Genomic DNA, 25,478 nt, shown 5'->3' on the forward strand with positions numbered 1-25,478 from the left:
AAACAGCTGGACTATGTACTGGACTATGTCTTAGCTTTGAGCTGTTGCGAGGCAACCAGGAGGTTCCTGCTTCTTGCCAAGAAATACTTCGGGACATAAATATTATTTTGTTTTGCTCTTTACTCTTTTTTTTTGTACGAATTGAGCACAGGCAATATAATGTGTTACTTATTGAGCTCTGGTTGTGCTAGTAGGAGGATTTCGTTACCTTCAAATGAGGCGAGCTGTTTTCAGTCTGCTGGCTGCAGCTTCATTTTTAACGAAGAGACATAAGAGAGATATCGATCTTCTGTTCCAGAAAGTGAATAAGCATATTTCCCCAAATGTCAAACTACTCCTTTGGAATAGCATTTGAAGAGGAGTATTTTTTGGATGACTGTTTTACTATCTTTCATGTCTTTACACAGATAACTCTGAAGGATCTGGATTTGGCAGCGTGTCAGACCCCCTGTCTTTCTCTGCCATAAAGATCAAGCGTCTTCAGCCAGGTCAAAGCCCTCCAGTGCTGAAGGACAGACAGAGACGGGTTCCACTTTGAGAGTTTAGCCTAATTTTGTATGTATGTGTATAATTGTGATGGATTTTTGTTTGTTTTTATATCATGTTTCACATCCCTGTATTATTACAATTTATTTGCTTATTATTGTCTTTTTTGTCACAAATGAGTCCAGCTGTAAAAACTAAGCTTTTTCCAGACGTGAGATGTTGAGCATTTCGTCCACATGAACAACCTTTTTCTGAGCCTTTTTGACCCCGTTGCTGCATGATCCTACATAACCCTCACAGCAGCACTTGTACGATGTTGTACAATGAAATATAATCTCATAAAGTGTTATGAAGGTTTTGGCATCTTTCTTTCCTCAGATAAAAGACTGGCTAGTAAACACATCAGTCTCCTTGGCTGATGTTGCAAAGCTCCTCAGGCTGCGCTGTGAGTTCCCCAGAGCTGGACCCAAAATATACCATTTAGTGTCAAACACATTTTTGGAACGACCTCGGGGTTCATCTCGTGTTAGCCTGTCAAACATATTTCTTCCTCTCTGTTCTCTCCGTGTCTCTCTGTGGTTGCTCTGCCTTGTTAAAACTGAGGTAAGACACGACAGGCTGCCAAGAATATCTGCTTAAAATAAAGTTAGGTGAAATGAATAGCATCTGGAGAGCGCACATCTGGAAAGCAAAATGAAGAGATATTGAAGCAGTTGAGTTTTGGCCTGGAAACTGTAAACCCTGCTCGGCTCCAGTGCACCTTCACGCGACTGGCTGATGGAGCCCTAAACGTGACAGGATTACACCGACTTCCAAACTGATATAATTATTGTATAATGAGTCTCTGAGAGACCAGGACTGTTGGTCTCTGAATAAAGCTTTGACCATGCTTGGTACGATCTTTGTCTTCTCCATTACAAGGTTCATATGTAACGGGAATATTTTGGCATTTAGAGATATGAGCTGTTTCAGAGAGTAGATGAGAAGATCAATACCACCCTCATGTCTGTCTGCTAAATATGAAACTGGAACCACCAGCTCAGCTTAACACGAAGACTGTAAGACAGGGGGAAAAGATACACTGATAAAAAAAGATATACTGCTGCAGATCGCTGCACGAGCAAATAATCACCACCGTTGACAGTTACATCTAAATTACATCCAAGATTAACACGACAGGAGGGTTTCACAAAGATAGACTTTGACTATGACTTAGATAAAGCAGACAGTCAGACTTAAGATAGACGTCTAAATTCAGCCATTGCACAAAGCAGTTTAGTTCTTGACTGTCTTAAGTAGGACCACATCCAACCACGCAGTGAAGAGCGTAACAATACAAAAAAAAAAAGATATAGAAAAAAATGCAGTGCGGTAAACAGTGTTAATCTCACCAATGAGATAAAAAAAATATGCAGATTGATCATCAGATTTTTTGTTTGACTTGACCTGAGCAATGACTTGACTTGCTTGACTTGTAGCAGGGACTCGACTTGCTTATGTTTGAGACCTGAAGATTAAAATGAGACTTGCGTGTGATGACATAACACCAGCAAAACCAATTCATCTATTTTAAATGGAGCTCCGCACTACTCAGCAGCAGTTTTTATCTGGTTTCACTTGTTAATGAACAAATAGGTGACACGTAGTTCCCTGGTGTAACTACAAGGTTAGCCATTGTGCTAACCCATCTGAAATAATTTGTGAAGTCTCTCAAGTCAGAATAACAGTGGAGTTTCATGTACTTTCTGATCTACCAGCATTACTTGAATGCCAACTCCACAAAGTCACCATGTCTAGCCAAGAAATTGTTTGGCGCATAACAACATGTGAAACCACAACGGGTTATGTTTATACTTAAACAAGTGTTAATTAATGAGCTTTAGAGAGGCTGGTAGTTAGCTTTTGTTTGGTTTGGACAGAGCCAGGCTTGCTGTTTCCCCATGTTTAGCAGTGTTTGTGTTAAGCTAAGCTAACCAGCTGCCGGCTGTAGCTTTATATTTACTTAGCAGACATGAGAGTGATGTCAGTCTTCATATCAAATTCTCAAGAAGAAAGGGAACCAGCAAATTTCCCAAAATGTCAAATTTTTCCTTTAAAGGACCAGTGTGTAGGATTTAATGTCAGCTAGCGGTGAGCTTTCAGATTGCAAGAAAAACCTTGTGTCGTTTTCCTGTTCTTGGCTATTCTAGAGACATGGCAGTTCAAAATGGCGACCTCCATGGAAGAAGACCTATGTCCTCTGTAGATACAAACACCTCATTCTAGGGCAACCAAAACACAACAATTCATATTTTCAGGTAATTGTACACTAATGAAAACATACTAATGAATATTAGACTCAATTACTGCCATATCATGCCAATCAACCCCCGTGAATCTGACACACTGGACCTTTAGCCATTGTTAAAGAAAAAAACTGAACCTGTTTGTAATTGTTGTTCAGTCTCTGATGAGTTATTATATGTTACAGAGGGTTTAGTCTACTGATGTAGGTCTATCTTTTAATTACAGCTGTTTTGTTGTGTCATGTGCATGTTTTATTATCTTTAATACTAAACAATGTTCAGGTGTGCTTTGTTGTTTAATCTGCAAGCCACTGTGCTCAGCAGATATTTATGTCTTGATTATTGAAGTGAGATTAAAGTCACAACAACAAAGGGATTCATTTCATGGAGTCACCACTTTATTGCACATAATTACATTACACATGCTGTACACACCGCAAGTTCACAGTGAGGAGGCGAGACTGTTTACAGGCTGCTGCTGCTCCTCCTCGCCTCCTTCTTTTCATCCACGTTTCCTCTCCTCCGTTTACTCTTGCTCTTTGTCCTCTCCACGGGTGATCACATAACTCCCGTAGTCAAGGTTACCAACGGTGACATGCAAAGGAGTTTGTAAACATTTGATTTACCTGTAAACTCTTAGAAATAAAAGTGCTAATTAGAACCATAAAGGGAGCTTTGGCTTTGTCCCATGGGAGAACCCTTTTTGGTTCCTAGTAGAAGCTTTATAAAAGGTTCTACCAGGAACTCTCTCAGAGAGCTCTATCTGGAACCCAACAAAGGGTTATACCTAGAACCATCTGTGAGAGGTTTCACCCAGAACCTTTTACGAGAGGTTCTACAGAGAACCCTTCTATGGTGTAATGGTTCCACGCAGAACCCTCTGTGGGGATTATATTCAGGATTGTTCTACTGTGATCTAGAACCCACCTCAACCAAAGTTCCTGGTTCGACTGAGAACCTTTCTATATTCCAAAAGTTTTATCTAGAACCCACCCAGGGGCCTCTATTGAGAACCTTTCTATATTCCAAGAGTTTTATCTGGAACCCACCTAGGGTGTTCTACACAGAACCATTTTCATATTTCAAGGGCGTTATCTAGAACACATCCAGCAAGTTATACTGAGCACATTTTTATATTCCAATGGTTTTATCTAGAACACACTCAGGGGGTTCTAGCCAGAGCCCTTTTATATTCCAAGGGTTTTCACAACCCACCCAAGGGGCTCTACCAAGACCCCTTCTATATTCCAAGGCTTTACCCACCAAGGGGTTCTACTGCGAACCTTTTATGTTCTAATGGTTTTATCTAGACCACACTTAGGAACTGCTACCTAGAACCCTTTTATATTCCACCGTTTTTTTTCAGAACCCACCCAGGGGGCTCTACCGAGAATCCTTTCATAGTACAAAGAACCCTTAACGAAAGAGTTCTTCAAGGACATCAACAGTGCTTGAGGAACTCTTTCATACAAAAAAAAGGGTTCTTTGGCTGAAAAAGGTTTCTAATGCAACCCTTACAAAGAACCTTTAACAAACCCTAACTTCAAAAAAGAAGCAAACAGTTCTGGGTAGAACGTCTGTCCTTCAGGAAGGACCATTTTGGAACCCTTATTTCTTAGAGTGTGTGCCAACAGGTAAGGGTTTATTGCACTTTTCCTCTTTCTTTTTAAACCCACAGCTGTGTGATGAGCAGAGCTGTCAGGCTCACACAGAGGGATCACACAAGCTATTACATCTACACACAAATACAGAGCTGCCTTTTGCCATTCAATTAGCTCATCAGAACGGAGAGATAAGTGCGGTTATGTATCATTGTCATATATTCCACTCTGGCCTCTTTGTGCACTCTTTCATCTATGCTTTGCCTGCCTGTTTCTGTCTTCCTCCTGATGTACCACCCTCCTCCTCCTTCTCCTCCTCCTCCTCCTCTGCCTGTTCCTCTCCTCTTGTTTTTCCTGTCTACTGAACAGAGACATGTTGATATGAGGCCCGCTCGCACGGCCACAAGGGAACAAGTCTCTGGTGCTTTTGATCAGCTGCAAGATCAGACATGTCCACAGCTCCCCCGTGTACACTCCAGTGACTGATCATGCAGTATAATGGGCAGGCACAGACAACCAAAGATGCACACCCACACATGTTCTCTCTGTAGATCATATAAGCACGGGCACACACACACACACGCACACATAAACACACCCAATGCAGAGGGCCTGTGGTCCATGTGTTGGCTCTACTCACAGTGGGGTGGCTTGTTTGCTGGACACAAGGGAGCAAAAGAGAGATGGTGTGTGTGATTTCCCCTTTCTTGCCCTTTTTTTTTTTGCCTTTGACAGTAAGATGGATGATTGCAATCACAGGAGCCATCAGTGAGACAGAGTGGAGGTCTATGGGGCAGTGAGACACAGCCATGGGAAACCAGCCGTCAGATTACTGCACCGCGCTGCCATGGGAACACTGCGCTGTTTATTTGTCTGGGGGTTTTGTTGTTTCATATGCATTTTTGCTCTCCTTTTGATGTACGCGACATGAAAGCTTCCTCATGAAATATGTGTAGGCCGAGCGAGAGGGACGGAGAAGGAGAGCGTTTACGTTTCACAACACAGAAAGCCTACTGTAAGTCAATCTGTCTCCTCAAACCAGTACAAATGTGACAGATTTCATAGCGATTAGACTGGTCTCTTTGATCCCCTGAGAGAGTGAGAGGCAGACTTTTCACTCCCCAGTCAACGGATGTTTTTAAGAGAAACATCTGTTGCTGTACAAATGAGATTACTGTGTCTCTAGCCAGGGGCCATGTAGGTTATGAATGGCACTGTTACTGAGGAGGGGGTCTGGCAGCAGAGGGCTGAGAAGGATCTTTGTAATAAGCTGTATCTGGTAGTTAAAGGGTCTAAATCAAATTAAATTGCCTCAGATTCTGGGTATTCATCAACGCTCACCTTCAACTTGTTCACGGCTATCGCCACCGCCCGTACCTTTGAATCACATATCTCATATTGATACATCCAATATTTCACCTTGTTGCCAGGCAACAACTCACCTCATCCTCTGTAAACTTGTCAGCCTGTGACATGAGGTGATATTTTATCCTGCAGGAGAGGAACAGGAGGAAAGAATTACTGTTTCCATCTCTTTGACTTTGAATTAACTGTGATCTGTATTTCACTGAGTAAGATGCTTTATCTGTGTGCTGGAACTTTGGTAATGATTTACATTTGTTTTTTGTGCTGTATAAACTGATACATCCTCTTTTTGTACAGCGGAGTGTGACGTATCAGTTTTACAAGCAGCACATCTGTTTACCCCCTGTCAACAGTAACACTACCTTCACCTATAAATGTCATGATTTTTCATCCTTAAGTTAGTTACTTCACTTTTCCCAGTTAGCTTGGTACATATTTAGTGTTTTCGGGCCAAACGGTTCTGCAGACTCTTTGAAGAGGAACTACGCACCAGGAAGTTCCCTGAGAACTACACTTTTTTTCTGTTTGCATTCGCACTGCCAATGGGAACCTTAAGGTGACTTGAGTTGATCTGCAGTTGGCAGAGCAACGTCACTTCTGCGTGACGTACAACCACAACCGTCACTATGACGAGAACTAAACGAGATGAAGGATCCTGTGGTCGGAGCTGTGTGTTGTGGGTTCTATGATTATAAGATTTTGACCATGATAATCGTTGTCCTGAAACAATCTACGGTGCAGGCTGACTGACAACATGGTACTGACTAAGAGACTTTGTAAACCGTGTCAGAAGATCATAGTTCATAGTACCATCACGAGTGAAGCTGTTATCAGACAACATGAACCTGCTATTTCTTCCTTTCCTTCTCTTCACTTTTCCACCCCACTCTTCTACACTGTCCTCCTCTTTTTGCTCCTTAAAGTTTTCCTTCTCAGACTCTTCTCCTTCCTCTCTAATCTGTAATAATAAATTGCACACTATTAAATACATTTATTTTGTATTTTGTCTCAAAATCATTGTTTGGATTAATAAATTTGCAGGTTGTGTATTAATATATTTACCTTTCCTCCTCGTCATTCTAGTTGGCTTGAAAAGACGTGTGTTAATGTTGTGGTTTTACTTGACACTTGCTAGCTTCTGGACAAGTTTTCTACCAAAGTTTTCTATAAAACTAGCACAAGCAAGTAATTAGTAAAGCAAAAAGAAGAGTAATGTGAAACTGCGATAGCAAGTAGTTCCCTCGGTTGACCAAAACAAGCACAACGCAATCGAGAAGTTTACTTGCAAGAAGTCAGTCTTGTTTTTAACAAGGACATATCTGGGGACAGCTTCAGGGGACGTCTGGTCACCCTATGATAATCACCTGCAGATAACCATTAGCATTTTAGCAAGCTAGTATCATCCTCTATTTCCATTCTCGATGGAAACAAAAATGCTTTGGGTTCGTCTTTCCACTATTCCAACAATCACCAACTCGGGTTTGATTGACATAAACCCTTAATTCACCACAATACATGTGAAAATATTCTGTGTACCCTGTTTCCTCCTGCTGCTTCTCTAATGTCTGACCTTGTCTCACTGATATTTTATTATAGTTGAGGGTTTATTTCAAATGAACCAGAGTTGGTGATTAATTGATTGTTGAAACATTTGCTGCACATTCTGCCTGCTGTTGGAATCCTTTCAAATGAAATACAGCCACTCTTTAGACCATTTAGCTGTGCATTTTAATTAAATGCATTTAAGGCAGCTACTCGCTAACAATAGGCTAACATCACCTGCTCACAATGCCATGTAGAGAGAGTGCTACCATAATGTTAACTAAGAATGGCACGTGTTGATGTTTCTGTTGTCTGTGACATCCACACCAGGGGACAGCTATGTCAAAAGACAGCTCAAGTGGCACTGAAATGAGGCACTCAGATCTGTCTTGCCAGTCAGTCTGGTAGTCAACCACGTTACTATATCGTTGAAAAGAAGTAAACAGATGTGCGGCTCGTAAAACTGAAATATGTCACTCTACAATGTGCAAGTAGAGGATAGTTATCTGAGTGATGAATTCCTGTAAGAGGCATCGCGAGCCTCAGAGTCATTTCTGCCGTGTCTGTGCAGAACAGTGAATAAAATCACACACTCACTCCTCCCCCTGAGGACTCCTGTTCCTTCTGGGTCAAAGACCTTGAAGGCGCTGAGAATCGTCTCCTGTGGGTCAGTTGCTGACAAAACACAGGTAATGCCGCAAGTAACAACTGCTCATCTGTGTAGACACGATGCACACTGCACTGACTCACTTTCACATGATACCTTATGTGTCACGACTGGCTTTTCTTTCAGTTCTTTTATTGGCAAATGCTAAAATTTAACATTTTGATGTTGTTGTGTTTTTATGCAGCGATTCCTTCAATTCAAGACAAGATTTTCCTTTGGGAGACAAAAAATAGATGAAAGCAACATTAAACTTGACTGAAACTAAGCATGAATAAATGATCAAGTTCACTTAAAACAATAACACAAACCAAACTAAAGGCAAATATTTAAATATTAACCGTCTGCTGTGGAAGATTTCGGGAAGAATATGGAAGGGATGGAATATAATATTTGCAAGTATTTTTCATTAGTCTGTAATCACCTGAAAATAAGGATCATTGTGTTTTTGTTTTTGAGTCCATTGTGTTGAACCACCGTGTTTCTACAGAAAGGATAAACTAAACACTAGATCTTTTGAGTCAAGTTTCGTGGCCATCATAGGTTCTTCCACCACGTTCTTATCAAATACCAACGCCGCATTGTCACGCCCCTCCACATCTCATATTGATACATGGCAGCGTCTGTATGAGATGCTGCCAGAAAGCCTTTTTAACATGTGGTTAATATTATGAAACAGTTGCAGTTAGGTTAGGTTTAGGCAGCACGACTACTTGGTTAGGTTTAGGAAACAATCATGTTTTGGGTTAAAATTAGTGCTTATGTTAAGTACCTCACATAACGTAAGTGAAGTAAGTTGAAAGTCACATGACTCATGTGATGTTGTACTTAAAACTTTCAATAACAATTTCGTTTCACACAGGAAATGAACCCCAGTCCTCTGAATGAAAGTACTGTGTTGTGATCCATCCACCCATCTCACCTCCTCCATATGCAGCCTGTCTCACTCTTTTTGCTACATCGAAAGCTCGGTGAGTCTCATACAGCAGCCAAAGGGTACGTTGTACATCTCATTGAGGGGTATGACAAAATGTTGGTATGTGATAACCTGGTAATGAGAATGGGCTATTTTTCTAATTCTGTTTTTCTAATCTAAAACCTCACCAATAGATGCCACTAAATCCCACACACTGGACCTTTAATTTCAGGTTAAGGTTCCCAGTCAGAGCCAAGTTGCAGCTGCAGTGTAGTATAGGGGAAAGAAATGGTAAAAACCAAACTACTAAGATTAGATAAAATTAAATTATCATTATTATTCATTTTTGAATAAGTGTGACTTCATTCTCAGCATTGCACACATGAAAAAGATCAATAAAAAACTGATTATTTAAGATTAAGATTAAATAAAACTTGCAAATACATTTAAGTATTTCAAAAAAATTAAAATAAAGACTAAAAGATGCAAACTGCAGAATCATTACAACAAACCTTGGTACTGACTAATTTTTCTCCGAGTATGTTTAAGAATAAACCATCATTACCAACATTAAGGTGACCAGTAAACACATCATACTTCTTAACATATGATTGATGGATGTAGGATTAAAATTACAATAATAAGTAAATGTGAGATGTAGAAATATAGAACTGATGTTCTGAAATAGAGAACGCTGTGTGCAAACGAGAAAGAAATCCAAATCTGTGCCTTTAGGACAGTCACACAGGTTACCAGAGGAGGCAGTGCAGCTCCACAGAGCAAGAGGGGAGAGGGAGAGAGTCCTACATGTACTGCACACACACACACACACACACACACACACACACACACACACCAGTTTCACCACAGCATCTGTCCTCTGACCTCTTTGAACTCCTGGATCTGGTTCTGCTCAAACGCACCGAAGATGCTGGAGCCTCATTCTTTGTGTCCTTTTTGAGCACCTGTAACAGAGCAGACGGATGAGAGAGGAGGTCCGTGGTTGTTCCCTTGAGTCAGAAAAACAGAGGTGGGAACCAGCTGCAGTCAGCAGAAACACACACACAACACACACACACACTCACAAAATTTGACTTCTCAGCATAAAGAAAGGTAGAAGTGGTTACTTTTTCCATCCACAAACAGTCTGATCTTGATGAGATACTACATTATATTCAGTATCAGTTAGACTGTATAACTGACCAGAAAGTACAGTAAAAGGTTAATACATGATGGGCAAAACATTTTCATGTTAGTGAGTACAATAATATTACGGGCATTATATGACATGACCTCACACAGTAACAGAAACTCCTTCAACTTTTCCAGTCTTATAAATAAGTCATTTATAACATATCAGAGGTCAAAAAGTAAAGAAATCCAAGTGGGGGAAAGTAATGAAAAACACTGAAATCTGTGCAGCCACATTTCCCATCGCTGTCCATGTTCAAAAATTGATTTATGCGTGTCTTTTTGACTGATAGCCACACAGGATACAGTGCAGCACACGTGTAAAAGGAAATTCTTAACTCGATAAAAATGACCTACTGTGTTAATTTTCTTGCAAAATTTAATTTCCAAGCATTCCTCAAAAAACTCCAATGAGTGATATTTAAACAATTTAGTTTTAAATTTGTGTTAATCACTGCCAAAAGATGGGAGTAGTGCCAGTTTATATTGCCTTGTATACAGTATACCAATACAGTGATGTTGATTTAAAATATTATTTTTAGGAAGCAAAAAAATATTCAAGGGTATGATTAAGAAAGACCTTTGAATCATGACACTGATCTCTTAGATCTTTTTATATGTTATCGAGGAGACTGGATTGTATTTAGGAGATTTTAAAAACTTTCCCTTTCTCTCATTCAGAAAATTAACAAGAACATAAAATCTGTTGAGTTTATGTTGTAATTTGTGTGAAGTTGACCCACATTTTTAGGTGAAATGTGTGGACTGTAAACCTGCACAGCCTCTTATCAATGTGTGCATCTTCTTGCAGTCGTCTTTGTGATCCACTGAAGAAACAGTAAGAGGAGTGTCTTTCTTTTATGCACTACTGGGTCAGCTGTCCAGCTGTTTCCCACGGTGAAAAGGTACGACATTTGGAAGTACACTCTGAATGAGGACATACATGTTATAATATATAAGCAATAATGAGTGGATATGATTTTGCTCACAGTAACTAGATATGTTAATAATTTCCTCGTGTGTAAGTAGGATTATGATTGGGGAGTGTCTGGCTGTTCTGGATGTCTGAAAACATTACTGCCAATAGACGTCAGTGGTTTGAGCAGCTGCTGAGGAGTCAGCTCATTATGAGGGAGAAACATTACTCGCTGCTCCTGTGCCTGCAGGAAACGTCTCATTTGACAGTATAAAGTGTTAATTCTGTGTCAGGGTACTAACACAGAGGCGTAAATTTAAATGATCCACATCACAGCTTCTCATTCCAATCATGTGACTCCTGGTGCTTTTTTTGAACACAGGCACACATGTTCACCTCCTCCCGCTCCTTTTTTCTGCCTTACTGCTTTTATTAAACTTTTTTATGTCAAGGACCCCCATGACAGATGTATATTAGACCAATGAACTGGGGAGGATTTTCTCTTAAACAATCCTCTCTGAGGTTTATTTTTGGGAAGATAAAGTTTTCATAGTCAGTCAATGATCACACTAAGATATATATATATATATATATATATATATATATATATATATATATATATAATTACATGAATTTTGGGAAGCAGTGAATCAAACCACTGTGAGGAAAAGGTATGGGGGGTCACAACTACATCAAACTTACAAGTGCACTATTACTATACACTATACTGTATCAGCACAAGCGCTTTCTTTTGCATTATGGGTCCAATTATATTTAAATTATATATATTAGATTATGTCTCCCCCCCTCTGGATTTCCCCCTGGTTAAGAGCCCAACTTAAACTCTTAAGTTTTGAAAACACTTTAAAAGATGTAGTTAGTTCAAAATTTTGTAAACTAATTGTAGTATTGTACCTAATACTGAAGGTGAATAATGATTATTAATTTACTATTTTAAACACATCACAGCATCATCACAGCACACTGTGAACAAGTTTAAAATAAATTATCTCAAAGATTATGGGTCAGCAAAATGTCTTTTGAATTTGACTGTAAATCAGATCTCAAGAATCAAGTGAAGGCGGTCGCCTTGAAATTATGGGCTCTATCAACGTTTTTTTCTAACAACACCTTGAAGGTCACTTATTCAGCCCCTCAGTGGGAAGAGTGTTTTAAACAACCAGTAAATGATGTGCAGACACAAAACAAGGGGGCAGAGAGCTATTTCACAGACACACGGGCTGCTATGACACAAGAGATGAGATCCAAGTACACTACACATGAAGAGACACTTAAACTAGCAGGTGTACTCTCTATATGCCTGCCTAAATCACACACACACAAACACACACACACACACACACACACACACACACACACACACGCATTCTCTCTAAATAGATTTAGTCCTCAACCCTAAAATAATTGAACATCTATCCAAAATCATATGTTCTTGATATTAAGCCCGGATCTCCATTTTAGTACTCAAAAGTCACAAACAACACCAAATATGTGAAACCTCCATGACATTAACATTTTATCACCTTTATCTAGGGCTGATCAACTAATTGAATATTTAATATTATCCCTATACTTATCCTACGTCAATACGTTATACTGTAGTATCACACAACTAATGTTGCATTATGCTATGGGGCATTTTGTTGTTGGCCTAGAAACATTGTTTACTGTGATGAATCATCTCAAGAAGGTATTATCTCTGTGATTATCTTATTGTAATGCAATCAGCTGAAATCAGCAGCTGCCTCAAAACGCATCAAACAATATACAAGAGAAAATATTAATAATAGTATGCTTTTCAAAACAGGGAGGACAGACAGGTTGTCTATGTGAGTGCTAAGTCAAATGTCAGGCAGATGTGTGATTTTGGGCCAAACAGTAGAAATAAAACAAACTTCAGACTACAGAATTTGTCATACAGCATACAAAAACACCATGAAATGATGAGATGAGAGATAAAAGGCAACTTTGTAAAAAATAGCTTTACTCTGAGGGTGTTAACACTCTTCAAACAGACAGCAGTACAGGGACAGCTTCAGTCAAAAATCTTCATCGTGACTTATCATATACAGCAGGTACTTCATTAAAGGCATAAATTAAATAAAAGTCTCCAAAACATTCATAGTCTATGATAAATATATTTCTGTTGTAAACTTTGAAAAGGTCATCACGTGACCAGTGTGTCTCTGAGGTTTCCCATCAGTTAAGGCAGCAGCTGCAGGTAATACAGATGTTTTTCACGAGTAAAACCAGCGTGTCAGGTCTTTGACCACATCAGTCCTGCCTCTGGCCCTCCTCACTGCCCTGCAGGCTGTGCAGTAGTGTTCAGCCCAGAAAGATGGCTGGTGCACACTGTAGCGTCCTCTCCAGTCCAGGTGCCGCCTCAGCCGGGCCGGGTTTCGCCTCAGCATCAGCAGGTAGCGCGCCAGTCCTCGCACCGTGGGGAAGTCGTCCACATGGATGAAGGACTCGGGGGGCAGGAAGCGCTCGTAGTTCTGCCTGGATGGACCCAGGACCACCGGGATGGCCCCGGCCAGGACCGCGTTCCACAGCTTTTCTGTGATGTAGTCAGTGTACTGCGAGTTCTCCAGTGCAAGGTAGAACTGGTACCGCCCGAGCAGCCGTACCACACTTCCCCCGCCGCTGTCCTCCGGTAGCGGCCGGCCTGCACGCCCGAACACATCCACCTGGACAGAGATGAGCACAAGCACAACAAAACATGTCTTTTTACAAATTACAAATATTTGTTCATCAAACATATCAAAATGCACTTACTAAGAATCACTGGTACGAAGAAAATGTATTTAATTAAAATACATATATTGGTGATTTGGAAATACAAAAATACATTCTATACAAACTGATATTATCACATTTTAGGCATTTAGTCTCCTAAGTATGGGTCTGACCTCAACCCCCATGCATCATGGATACATAACAAGAACTGGATACAGCATTGGTGGCAGGGCTCCGTTCATTCACACTGCAGAGTGGCAAATGAATCCATGAATTCATACAGCACATGCACATGCTGGACCGGAGTGGCAGGCTTTCTCAAACCTTCTACTAACTTTAATCATGTGGCGATTCTAAACTTCTGTTCTCTTCTGTTAACGACCCGTTAATTCGATCAAATCCTGATAATGAAGTTAGTGAGTCATTTGTGATGCTCCAAAAAATGATCCGTGTTGCAGCGCACTTGGCAGGAGACTGGATGAACCATTTCGCTCTCATGTTTAATATGGGATAACTTCAACCAATCAGATCAAACTCTTGCCGAAGCCGGTCAAAAGAAGGGCAGCAACATATTTTCCATCAAGAAAAGCCTTCAGAGCTGTTCTTTGTTCTTCTTTCAATGAAGAAATACTCTCCAGTTCTGACGTAACTGATGCTATCGCAGTATCTACGCTAACCTCCTCAGGAGCTGCCATTTTTTGTTTAAGAGGAGTTGCTTTCTTGGACGCTTCTTGCTGTTGTCACACCTAAAACCACACCTGACGCTGCCAGTAGTAAGACACCGATTGTCGTAGTGGGACGCCAATTGGCTGCATCGACACAAACAGATAACTTGTAGCCTGGCGAGATGGATTCTCATGTGGTCTCGTGATCTCACTAATCCAGCTGCTCATAAGATAAGGTGGTTTCTAGATGTAAGTATATTTTCCAGTTCCAATGCACACGTTTGCTAACAGCTCTTTTCTTCTGTTGGATTTTAGTGTCATTCGGTCAGCTTGGCTGAGCTGCAACATCTGATCATATCTTCACTACATACTTTTATTTTTGGGTAAATTTGCACCAAACACCAAAGCAGATTCTTTCCTCAAGCTACTGGTCACAAGGAACACACATATAGTCTACAGGACATGTCGCGTGATTCACTTGCATTTAACCAATGACTGTGATTAGGATAATTGTTGTACAGTTTGTTTGTTTTTTTACTCCAGTTTAAACCTGTAAGATAAATAAAATGACTTATTTAATAATATCTAGTTTCTGCCCAGCCAAATACAAATTACAGATTACTAAAAAGTAATTATTTATTTTACACAGGGGTTGTTTTACACTACGCAAAGGTCAGCAATTCCCTTAGGCCCCAAGCTACCAAGGGCCCCATAAAATGTCTCATAAACTTAAAGTTAAGAAAATGTCTTCTTTTTTATTTTTTGACGCTAATTAATTATGTCTTTCTAAAACTCAATACACTAAAACGGCACAAGATTGTTTAATTTATGAGTGTCTGAATAAATAATAAGTCATAAAACTAAACTTTTGGTGGAGTGCTGAGGATGAATTAAACAGTCTCACAGCCTGAGGGAAGAAGCTGCCCTGCAGTCTGGTCACACAGCGGTGGATACTTCTGTATCTCCTGCCAGAGAGCAGCAGGGTGTAGCTGGAGTGGGTATTGTCTTTCTGTATCCTGCTGCTTCCTCATTTTTTTCAGCACAACTGGAGTAGCTTCACTTCATTTTTTGTACACCACACCAAGCCGCAAGTTTGTTTCCCGAGTTCAGCCATTTTGAAAACTTAAGAATGCCAAGGCCCTTTAATCACAACTCTGATCAACACACTAGACACGAGGCATTAGATATATTCTGGTGTTAATGTGACAGGTCACCAAATATGGTTGAACACCTGTTGAATTAGGTCATATAAATGAAAAAAAAAAAAAAAAAACAAACAAACAAAAAAACACTTAATTTGAATCATTTGTTTTATTAGTTCTGATTACTTTTTAAAATGAACCATGAATATTTTATGGTACTTTCAAATTTATAAAATCGAAATTTAAAAACATTTCACTTATTTATTTTGCATGACCTCTCAAGGCCCACCTGCAGGGCCTTCATTAGTGAAAATTAAAAAAAAACAAACTTTCTTACCCACAAGTTTAGGAGCACTTTTAGGAGGACCTTGGTAACTTGAGGCAGCCCTAGCCTTTGTTTGCCTTTGACCCCAAAACAACTTAACCCGCCCCTGATTTTAAATAGATTTTACTGAGTTAGTGCACACCTGGATGTACCGGCGGAGCTGGTAGTACAGGGCCACCCGTGCATGAGACTCTGACCAGTTGCTGATGACCCAGGCCGCGAGGCGGGGTCGGAGCAGGTGTGAGCGCGAGGGTGCGCGGAGCGGCTGCGCAGAGCGGTTTTGCAGCCCCTTGGATCTGTGTTGATGGGGGACCAGGTACCCGTACGGCAGGAAGATGTCAGAGTCTGTCCGGTAGGTCAGGGTCAAGTTAAAAACCCCCTCGAACCGCCACAGTCTGGGCGTGTGCGCGGGAGACTCGTAGTTCATCCAGATCCACTTCTGCACAGGTGGCCGCGGGTCTGGAGGCAGCTCCGCGGTGCCGGTGGAGATCTCCCGGTGGTGCACGATCACTGCGTCAGCCTGCCCGTACGCGCGCACGTCATCGGTCAGCGTGCACCCGCTGATCTGATAGCTCGCAGAGCAGTCTGGGAGTTTACGGTACCGACCAAAGGGGTGAGTCCAAATGAGTATCGTCGCCGGGCGGTCCTCCTCAGAGACAGACGGGTCCAGGTTGACTGGCTCCGGCAGGTGGAGCAGACAGACTCCCAGGAACAACACGAAGCCAACGGTGGCGGCGCACACGGAGGTGCAGCTCCTCCTGAGGACAAGAAGACAACATTTCTCCCGCTGGGACAAACCGGAGCGTCTGTCTGCTCTTTGAGCTGATGCTCTCCACTGAGACCCAACTCCCATCGACTCCCCTCAGTCTGCAGGAACACAAACCTCTCTCTGGAGCTCTCTGTCCCCCTCTCTGCCTCTATAATTAAACTTTATCTAGTCCATTGCAGCCTGCCGACACACCTCAATGACCTACTTAAACAATCAGGTGGCAGAAGGAGTGCCGATAACGTCAGTCAGGTGTGACATCTGATCTCGTCAATGCATTGTCCCCTGTCCCCCTGCATGTCCTCCATAAAGTCTGTCCTCCTCCTGCTCCAAACAGAGCAACAAACATTTGCAGCAGTGCTGCTGTGAGCTCAAACATTTCGACGTGGCAGCGCTGCTCCGGGTTGGTTCCTGTTACCGCTGAATGGGGCTTTTGTGCGGCCTGCTGGCCTCTAAGACACTTTTAGGTTGGGTAAACACTTTGGCTCAGCGCGGGCGTCCTGCTTATGGAGCAAGAAGAGGCGGATCTGCACAGAAATATATATAGAGATGTGTGGTGGCATAGACTTTAAAGGTATAATATGCTATATTTTATTTAGAAACATTGTATACAGTCGTATAAACATAAATTCCTTTCAGTCGTCATTTATGACCCACTATCAGTGTGATGGTGTCTGCAGAGATCCTGCCTTCTGCTCGTATTTCCTTATTTTCTCATATTTTTGTGGTGGTCAGGATGATTTAGTAACTTAAAACCTCTGTATCAAGGCATGTCTGCCCAAAGTGGGGCTCACGGGCCAAGAGTGACCCTCTGAGGTTTGATTTGGCCCATCAGATGTTTCAGGTGACAAAAAGGAATAGCTCTTTATGCTGTTTTCAGTTTTTTTTTTTTCTCAGAATGCAAAATTAAAAACAGAAATATCCTCCTCTCATTTTTTTTTGCCATCCAAGGGAATAGTTTGGGCACCCTGGCTTTAAAGGATGACAAAAATATTCAGATTTAATCTGAAACAATCACATATATAACATTTTTTTGTGAAAAGATTTTAACTTGTGTACACGAATAAGGAACTGAATAGAAATATTTAAAGATGACATTAGTATTCGATACATTGTTTTATTTCCTAATCTTCAAACATTTTTCCATGTATTTTTTCATTGAACATAAGTCCATCACTTAACCTAAAATGTGCAGAACAGATCATTAAACTGTTATTTTATGCTCTTTCATACATTATTTTAAAATTTAATCTAAATTAACATGTTAGAAATCTCATCCTTCTTCCTTTCAATTGGCTAACATGCCACTCACTGTAACTTCACCTAGTAATGGCCAATCTTCTTGTCTCAGTCTCATTTTCACGTAGGTCATATTGAGGCATCGATATTAAACTGAGACTGTTTCATAACCAGTTGAAAACTCATTGTAGTTGTTTTAAAATGGGTTTCTTTGACTCAAGGAGCAAGAGAAGGACTGACTCCTTTAAAAGTATCTGTATATCATCCCAATATTCAGGTCTGTTGGTGTTATCACATTTTTCATCCAACAAATCGAAAACTTTGTACTACTGTGTATCAGGTAGGCAATGTCAGTGTTTCTATGGGTCCTTCAAAACTGATTGAATTATTAAGTTACCCCTTCTTTCATACATAAAGTACAGTGTTTCGGGGAAAAAATGTACTCATCACACAAAATGAAACCGATATTTAACCAATAACCACAAATGCAAAATATGCATGTACCTTTATTTTTTGCTTGCCAGTATGGATATGAAATAGGTCGTAAAATTGTCTTCATAATGGTCTTTAAAAGGCCTTCAAAAATCTTGAATTTAAAGGTAGAATCAGTAGGATTTGTCTGAGCTGTTTGTCATTTCCAGGACATCAAGTACAGATGTTTTGGTAAAGTGTCCCAAGTACAGCAAAACAAAGAGAAAATAAGGAAAGACAAGCATAGGGCAGCATTTCTGCACATATATACACCTCTAGTTGATCACAGGTGATGATTGAAAGGGGTTATTTTTTATGAGTCTACAAAGTTTTTTTTTTTTTTTTTTAGAAAAATGTTGCTTGTTATGCCTTTCATGTGTTTAAACCTGCAGAAACCTTGAAACTCCTATGAAATTAATTTAAAAAAAAAAAACTCTCAAACTGTATGTGTTGACAAAAGAAAACTTTTTGTACTTGTGAAGTTAATGAAGCATGAAAGAGGACTCCCAGTCCTTCATTTGTCCCTCTGTAAACGCTACATGTATCACTCACCACTAGGTGTCTCCCTACACAAGCACAAAGCTGCCCTGTGAAGTGTCCTGTGAAGTGTAGTGTGACATTGGGATTTTTCTCTAAACATGCATGTTTAATTTGGCCCTTGAATAAACATTTCAGCTGGAAATTAGTCAGGCAGCGGCGCAAGTTTGAAAAGGTTTTTGTTGAATGTTTTATTAGATGTGACCCAGCATTGCAACACCCTCAAACCAGAAATCTAAATAAATGGACTTTTAATTTGGTGATCTAACCTAAACAAATTTGAAAAAAAAAAAAACACAAGCCCTCAGACAGTGACACATTACTCTCTGCGTCAAAGGCTCAGCCGTCCAGGTCACACATACGCATTCTGATCACAACTGATGAAAAAATGATGAGGCGACGGGGTTGGAAATCCTGCTCTGTGTGCTGTGTCTGATCTCTGGTGGGCAGGAAAAACACGGCGTGACTGGGACAACATTATTCCTCCCCACAGACACAGAGTATGTCATGAAGTCTGAGTGTGAGCGGAAAAAAAATGGCAGACAAGGAGGAGTGGGAGGAGATGAAGCAAGAAGCATGTGTGCGTCTCCTCCGCTGGGTCCTCCTCCTTCCTGTTACATCCATTCACTTTTCTTCACCGTGGAGCAAAAAAAAAAAAAAAAAAAAACGATGTGTGTTTGTGTGCGTGCGTGTATGTGTGTGTGACTAGTTATCCCCATAAGAGGTTTTGTATTCTTTCTGCATTATTTATCCTCCCTTTCATCTGAACAGTTCTATTTTCAGACGATCATTTAATGTCCTGCCTGGGGTTATCTTGAGTTGGGAAGAAGAGCACAGCAAACTCATGAGTTATGGATACGTGCTGAGGCTCAACATTATAAACACATGTATGTCTTTCCTCAGAAAGAGCAGAGGTGGCTGAGGTCAGGACATGACACATAGGAATGAGTTTTCTTTGTTTTCTTTCAGCTCAGTCTTGTTTATTTTAATCCTTTTTTTAAGGCAGCACAGAACTATGCAAATGTTGCTGGAAATGTGCTATAATTAAAGTTGCACTGATTGGTGATATGGTGACATTTTGTTCAGCTCAAATTACAGCCAGGCTGATACACAAAGCTTGGCATTTATGTTTGCTTCATTTTTTTCCTCTTTTCTCTCTCACTAGAAAATAACTTTTTGTCATCAAGCCCTTTCATTTGCTGTTGCTGCAGACCTTGAAATCTCCATGGAGGGATAAATATCGCATCTTTCTCTGTATCTTTCTCTGCTGTTTACATCACTACAGCAACTGCACGGCCACATGTGTACACGGATGCAATGGTTTTACTTGAGAAAAAGTAGTAATACCACAGTATAAAATTATTCAAATTCAAGTAAAACTCCTGCATTCAAAAGCAGGGCTGTACAGTTAATAGAAATATTATTGAAGGAAAATGTGTGACAAAACAAAATTATAATGAAGTACTGTGGTACTGCAGAGATGCCCTGGACTACAATCTTGTTCCTCAAATGTAAGAAAACATGTTTGTTTGGTATAAACCCCAACAAATGTCACCTCATCATGAGCTTTTCATGAGTTTTTTTTTTCAGTGTCAATAAAAATTATAATGCAAAAATTTGCAAAATTTCTACATTAAAATATACTAATACCAAAAGTAAAGGTTTTCATGTAAAATGGCCCATTTCAGAATAATATATATTACATTACATGATTATAATTTTTTGACGCATTCATGTATCAGTCTCTTACATCTTCTAGCTGGTAAAGGTGGAGCTCATTCAAACTACTTTTTACACTGCTGGGTAGATTAATTTATAATATTAGGTCTGTGACTCCATTTTATTTTCATTATCAATTAATCTGTATATCAATCAATTTCTTGATTAGCTGTAAAGGAATATCTTATAAAATGGTAGAAAATGGGGAAAATGTTCATCACTGTTCATCACAAAGGTCAAATGTCTTGTTTTGTCCACAACACAAAAATCAGTCAATTCAATTTAGTTGACTGTCACAGATGACTGAAGAAACCAGAAAATATTTACATTTGAGAAGCTGAAATCAGAGAATTTGGGCATTTTTTTTCTTAACAAAGAATGTCTCAAGAAGACTAATAGATTATCAAAATAGTTGGCAATTTATTAAATAGTTGACAACTGATTAATCAACGAATAATTGCAGGTCTAAATAATACATCATGCTTTATTAGATGATTTCTGTTATGCATTAATAATCCTAATCTGAAGTAAAAATTACAATATTGGCTTCCAAAATGTAGTGAAGTACAAGTACAAATAAATATTTGTTTTAACTTAAAAAGTTGGTGTCCTGGCTGCCTCAAAATTTTAAGTAGACTGACTTTGAAAAGTAATGTTGCAATGATTTAAAACAAGTTCATTTTTGGAGACAAATAAACTTGATATTAATTCAGTTGTACTTGAGAAAACATGTTCGATAAGGTTAAGCTGTTAAGTTAAACCAACAACTCTTCAGTCACATAGATCAACATTACAGATGATTTTGTTTTCCTTTTTGTCAGTTTTTGAGTTCTTCACTTCACACAGTGAATTTACAGCCTCAGCTGCTTTGTTACAACTTCGACACAAAGGCAGCATGTGAAACTGCTCACAGTGAATTTGTTACATTTTGAGGGTGAATTCAATAACCTTCGTTTTGGTTCACACTGTTTTCATTATTGTGAAAATAAACAACCATAATTTATCTTAAAGTGTATTAGAGAAAAACAGAGTGTTTTCATCATATATGTTTTCTTCAAACTATAAAAAGAAGGGTAAACTATACAAATTGTCATCAAAATATTTTTTCTCTAGATTTAAGTACAAAAATTGAATGCAGGCATCTTTTGACTGGAGAAGTTTCAATACTACATGTTACTGGGTGGTATGACACAATCAGATTACAAAATTGCATTTTTACCATTATGTATATGTTTATGTTGTGAAAATATGGCACTTTTAAAATTATGACATGATAGCTCATGATATTTCATGATACCAAGTGCTCTATTACTGTACTTCATGAAAAGCAAGTCTGGCACAGGGGCTTTCATAGGACCTGGTGGGAGAATATTTTTATTTATTTATTATTATTATTTATTTATTTTTCATTTTGAGATGTTTAAAAAGGAGAAAGAATATTTGTAGAACTCAATTTTTGTGGCTGTGTCCATTTTGTTGTACAAGATTTACAATCTTGGATTTTGAAGCAATCCAAAAGTAACCCAAAAGTATTCAGATTAGGTTACTTTTTTGTTATCCAAAGGATTACTTTACTAATTACAAAAGTTGGCATGTAATTTCTATTCAGTAAGTGACTACATTTCAAAGTAATCTGACTCAACCCTGATAATAATACATATTGTTTCATTAAATGATTTCTGTTTTGTATTAATAATCAGAATCTGCAAAGTAACTAGTAATTAAAGTTATCAAATAAATGTAGTGGAGTAGAAGCATAATGCAGTGTAATGTGTAATTAGATTATAGTTACGTGGTCAAGGATTGCTTGAACCTTTTGCAAAAATGCTTCTCCTTTGTGCTGAGAATATTTTACAATGTTCAAAAAGGAAAAAAATATATATGTTTGTGGAACTAAAATTTTTATGGCTGCATTCATTTTTAGTATAAGATGCGATATTTTCAAGGTTTGATTTTGAAGCAATCCAAAAGTAACCCAATTTTCTTTATTCAGATTAGGTTACAATCTGAAAGGTTAAAACTGCCATGTAATTTGTATTTAGTAGAACATTTCAAAATAATCTGACCCAACCCTTGTGACAAGTTAAATACACTAAAAAAAAGATGTATTTTGCAGGCTTTACACATCTTCTCTTGTTTTGTACATTTTCCAAGCCTGTGTTTATTTGTAGCTTCCTGTTTGTCACTAGTAATACCACTGTCTGTCTATCTGTATCTGTTTGTGTGTGTGTGCGTGTGCGTGTGTGTGTGTGTGTGTGTGTGTGTGTGTGTGTGTGTGTGTGTGTGTGTGTGTGAATCATACCAGCACACAGAGAAGCATTCAGTTTTTGATGGGACCCCCAGGTCTTCACTCATCTTCCCTATTGATTTTCTCTTGCTTTCCTTTTTGCTCTCCCAGGGGATGGGATGTCTCAATTGGTCCCGGCCGGTGAAGGAGAGTGTGAGCGATAGACAAACAGATAGGAGATGAGGGAAAGAAGAGAGAGAACAAGAAATGAAAACAAAAAACAAAACAAACAAAAAAAAAATAAATAAGAGAAAGAACGTTGAGGAGGAAGCGTCAGGCAGGCAGGAGGGGCCTGCAAGCTCCCTGATCACAGAGGCCCTCACTGACCCCTGACCTTGATCATGACCTCAGAGGTTACCGCATAGGTCAGAGGTTGTGTGAAAGTGCCACTGCGGCGATTCACTCCACTGCTGGGTGATGATGATCTTATGCAGCCTCCCCAGCCTGTCTGACATGATCAGTGTTGCTCTCTGCCTGCGGCTCCCAAGGGCCACACATCCATCTCTAACCCGGCCACACAAGGCCCCGCTAAAAGCACCTTGCAGGCAGAGTCAATGAGCAGGAGGAAAAAAAGGGACACAAACAGAGAAAAGTGGGAAAGCTAAAGGACAGAAAGGCTGTTTTATTTCATACCCTTTAGCTCTGTTGGGGTAGAAGATCTGCTCGTGTAATGGCACTGACACAAAGAATGTGTGTTTATTTCTCTATATTTAAACTTTAACCAAATGTACATGAACTGATGAGGCTTTTTAGAGGCTAAATCTGTGGGCCCCAACATGTTCCTTCTGCTGTCCTTGTCAAGAACAATTTACGTTGTTTTTTCCTCCTCTCTAATTTTACCATAGAGTGTAATAAAAAGACATGAGAGGAGAAAAAAACCCTCTCAAGTCATTCATGCCAGACGTGCATGAGCGTCTGGAGCAGGAACATGATAATTTGTAGGTGGATTGATAACTCAGACTCTTACTTGTTACGACTTACACTGTGTACCCCCTACTGCTTCAAAGTAATCCAGAGCCTAGTGAAGCTGCAGTCAAATCCTTATGGAGATACTGTGGGCTGAAATTCAGAGAGTCTGAGAAGAGAAGAACCTTGCAGTACAAATTCAACTGATTTGTAATGTCCACAACGACGCTTGCATTCAGATAATTTTACCAGAATAAATTAATACTTAACTGAATGTAGTTTTGCATTAAAATGTGGAGGGACTATGAACAAAAATCGCAGAAATTCAATGACAGGGTTCATTTGAGTGCTGGAAATCCTGGAAAACAACTGAATATTAATGTAGTGTTTCCAAGGTTTGATTATCAAGGTTATTGTTGTAATTGCATTACTTTCAGAGTAAATCACTACCTGATTGAATGGTTTGATTTTTAGATTAAAATAAATAAATAAATAAATTGGATATCGACACGGCTAGGTTGTAGGATGACAAGTCTACTCACAGGTGACACGTTGTGAAACATAAAACCTTGTTGTGTGTAGCTTTAATTCGTCATCCTTCTATAATGAAACATAAGTTTGGTTGTTTGTAGCACAATAACATCTGATTTGTTGTGATTACGAGACGAAATAATCATTTTGAGGATATGTATATAAATATATGACTTACCACAGCTCTAAGGTGCTTGGAAAGCTTGAAAATGCACCTTGAATATTCTTGAAAGTGCTTGAATTTGCCTTATGAAAAGTTGTAGGAACCCTGTAGAGCCTTGTGTAAAGCAAAGATCTCTGTGTTCACATAATTTACCTCTACCCACAGAAAAAGACAGGTTTAATGGTCTCCCTGAAAGGAAAATACTTAGTTTGTTATTTGCTTTGGATGAGACAGGGTTGCATACATTCCAATAAAACCATTACATGATAACATATAAATAACAACATCTCAAAATCTATCCCTTTTTCAGTCTAAAGAAGTACACATATATTCTGAAAATGTTCACAATTAATAAACAATAAGTGCCTTTATGTGCATTACAATTTACAAATCACAGTGGATCTACAAATACATAAAACATTTATTTATTTTGGAAATGAGCAACAGTATAGTATTTTATTTCTAGATGATTTATGTAAAAATGTGTCAAGATCTAGAACTTCTTACAATTTTTCATACATTTCCACTCCTGTGCAGTAATGCAGGCATCACCACACAACATAAAATGTTAGTTAATGAGGAAGAAGCTGACGTTATCTGCTGCCAACAATCTTGTTTTAAGGTATAAGTCTGATAAGCAGACTTTTTGTGCTGAAGCAGCTGATTGACAATATTGACCATAAGAAGTATCCATTATTTTCAAGCGTTATTCTGGTCCGGAAGGATTGACTGCTCTGTGATTTTTTACACTGTGCAAAGTCCTCCAGTGGGACGGATCGGACCCTTTGGAGCCAGTTCTGGCCTATGGTACCAGACCCAGCTGTTCACTGACAGCCCTGATCTACGATGTCTATTTCATGGTTTATTGTTCAGTGTCCAATTATTTAAAGGCTGTACTTTTTAGCAAAATGTCTGTATTTCCAATGATTCTTTTGAGTGGTTGATCAGAAAAAAAATGTGGGTAATCATTTACAATAAGGTTACGAATCAGACTTAAGCAATGC

The 25,478-nt window shown here is 39.4% G+C and overlaps 2 protein-coding genes across 2 annotated transcripts in view; one reads left to right on the plus strand and one right to left on the minus strand.

The window, feature by feature from the left end:
• The window catches only part of col26a1 (collagen, type XXVI, alpha 1), a 33,933-nt gene extending 33,098 nt beyond the window's left edge, over positions 1-835 (plus strand). Inside the window, exon 14 of the mRNA XM_084717771.1 lies at positions 408-835. Within this exon, the coding sequence (XP_084573897.1) occupies positions 408-538 (131 nt within the window). The 3' untranslated portion in view covers positions 539-835. The remainder of the gene's footprint in view (positions 1-407) is intronic.
• Positions 836-12,951: 12,116 nt separating this feature from the next.
• On the minus strand, positions 12,952-17,064 carry LOC146328765 (alpha-(1,3)-fucosyltransferase 4-like). Its single transcript, XM_084716492.1, has 2 exons — positions 15,998-17,064; positions 12,952-13,674 (listed from the first exon to the last, which is right to left on the minus strand). Exons 1-2 carry the CDS (start codon positions 16,706-16,708, stop codon positions 13,225-13,227), a joined length of 1,161 nt encoding a protein of 386 aa, XP_084572618.1. The 5' UTR covers positions 16,709-17,064; the 3' UTR covers positions 12,952-13,224.
• Positions 17,065-25,478: the final 8,414 nt, after the last annotated feature.

This window comes from Lutjanus erythropterus, chromosome 4 (assembly GCF_056507025.1).
Source record: "Lutjanus erythropterus isolate fLutEry1 chromosome 4, fLutEry1.hap2, whole genome shotgun sequence".
NCBI classification, from domain to species: Eukaryota; Metazoa; Chordata; class Actinopteri; order Lutjaniformes; family Lutjanidae; genus Lutjanus; species Lutjanus erythropterus.

What these genes read in the sequence shown, in the direction of transcription:
- LOC146328765 (XM_084716492.1), bottom strand. Translation starts at nt 16,708, where the DNA reads ATGGGAGTTGGGTCTCAGTGGAGAGCATCAGCTCAAAGAGCAGACAGA. An exon ending in AGCTCCGCCGGTACATCCAG is followed by an intron (nt 13,675 to 15,997) that starts GTGTGCACTAAC and finishes ATCTCTGTCCAG; the next exon opens with GTGGATGTGTTCGGGCGTGC.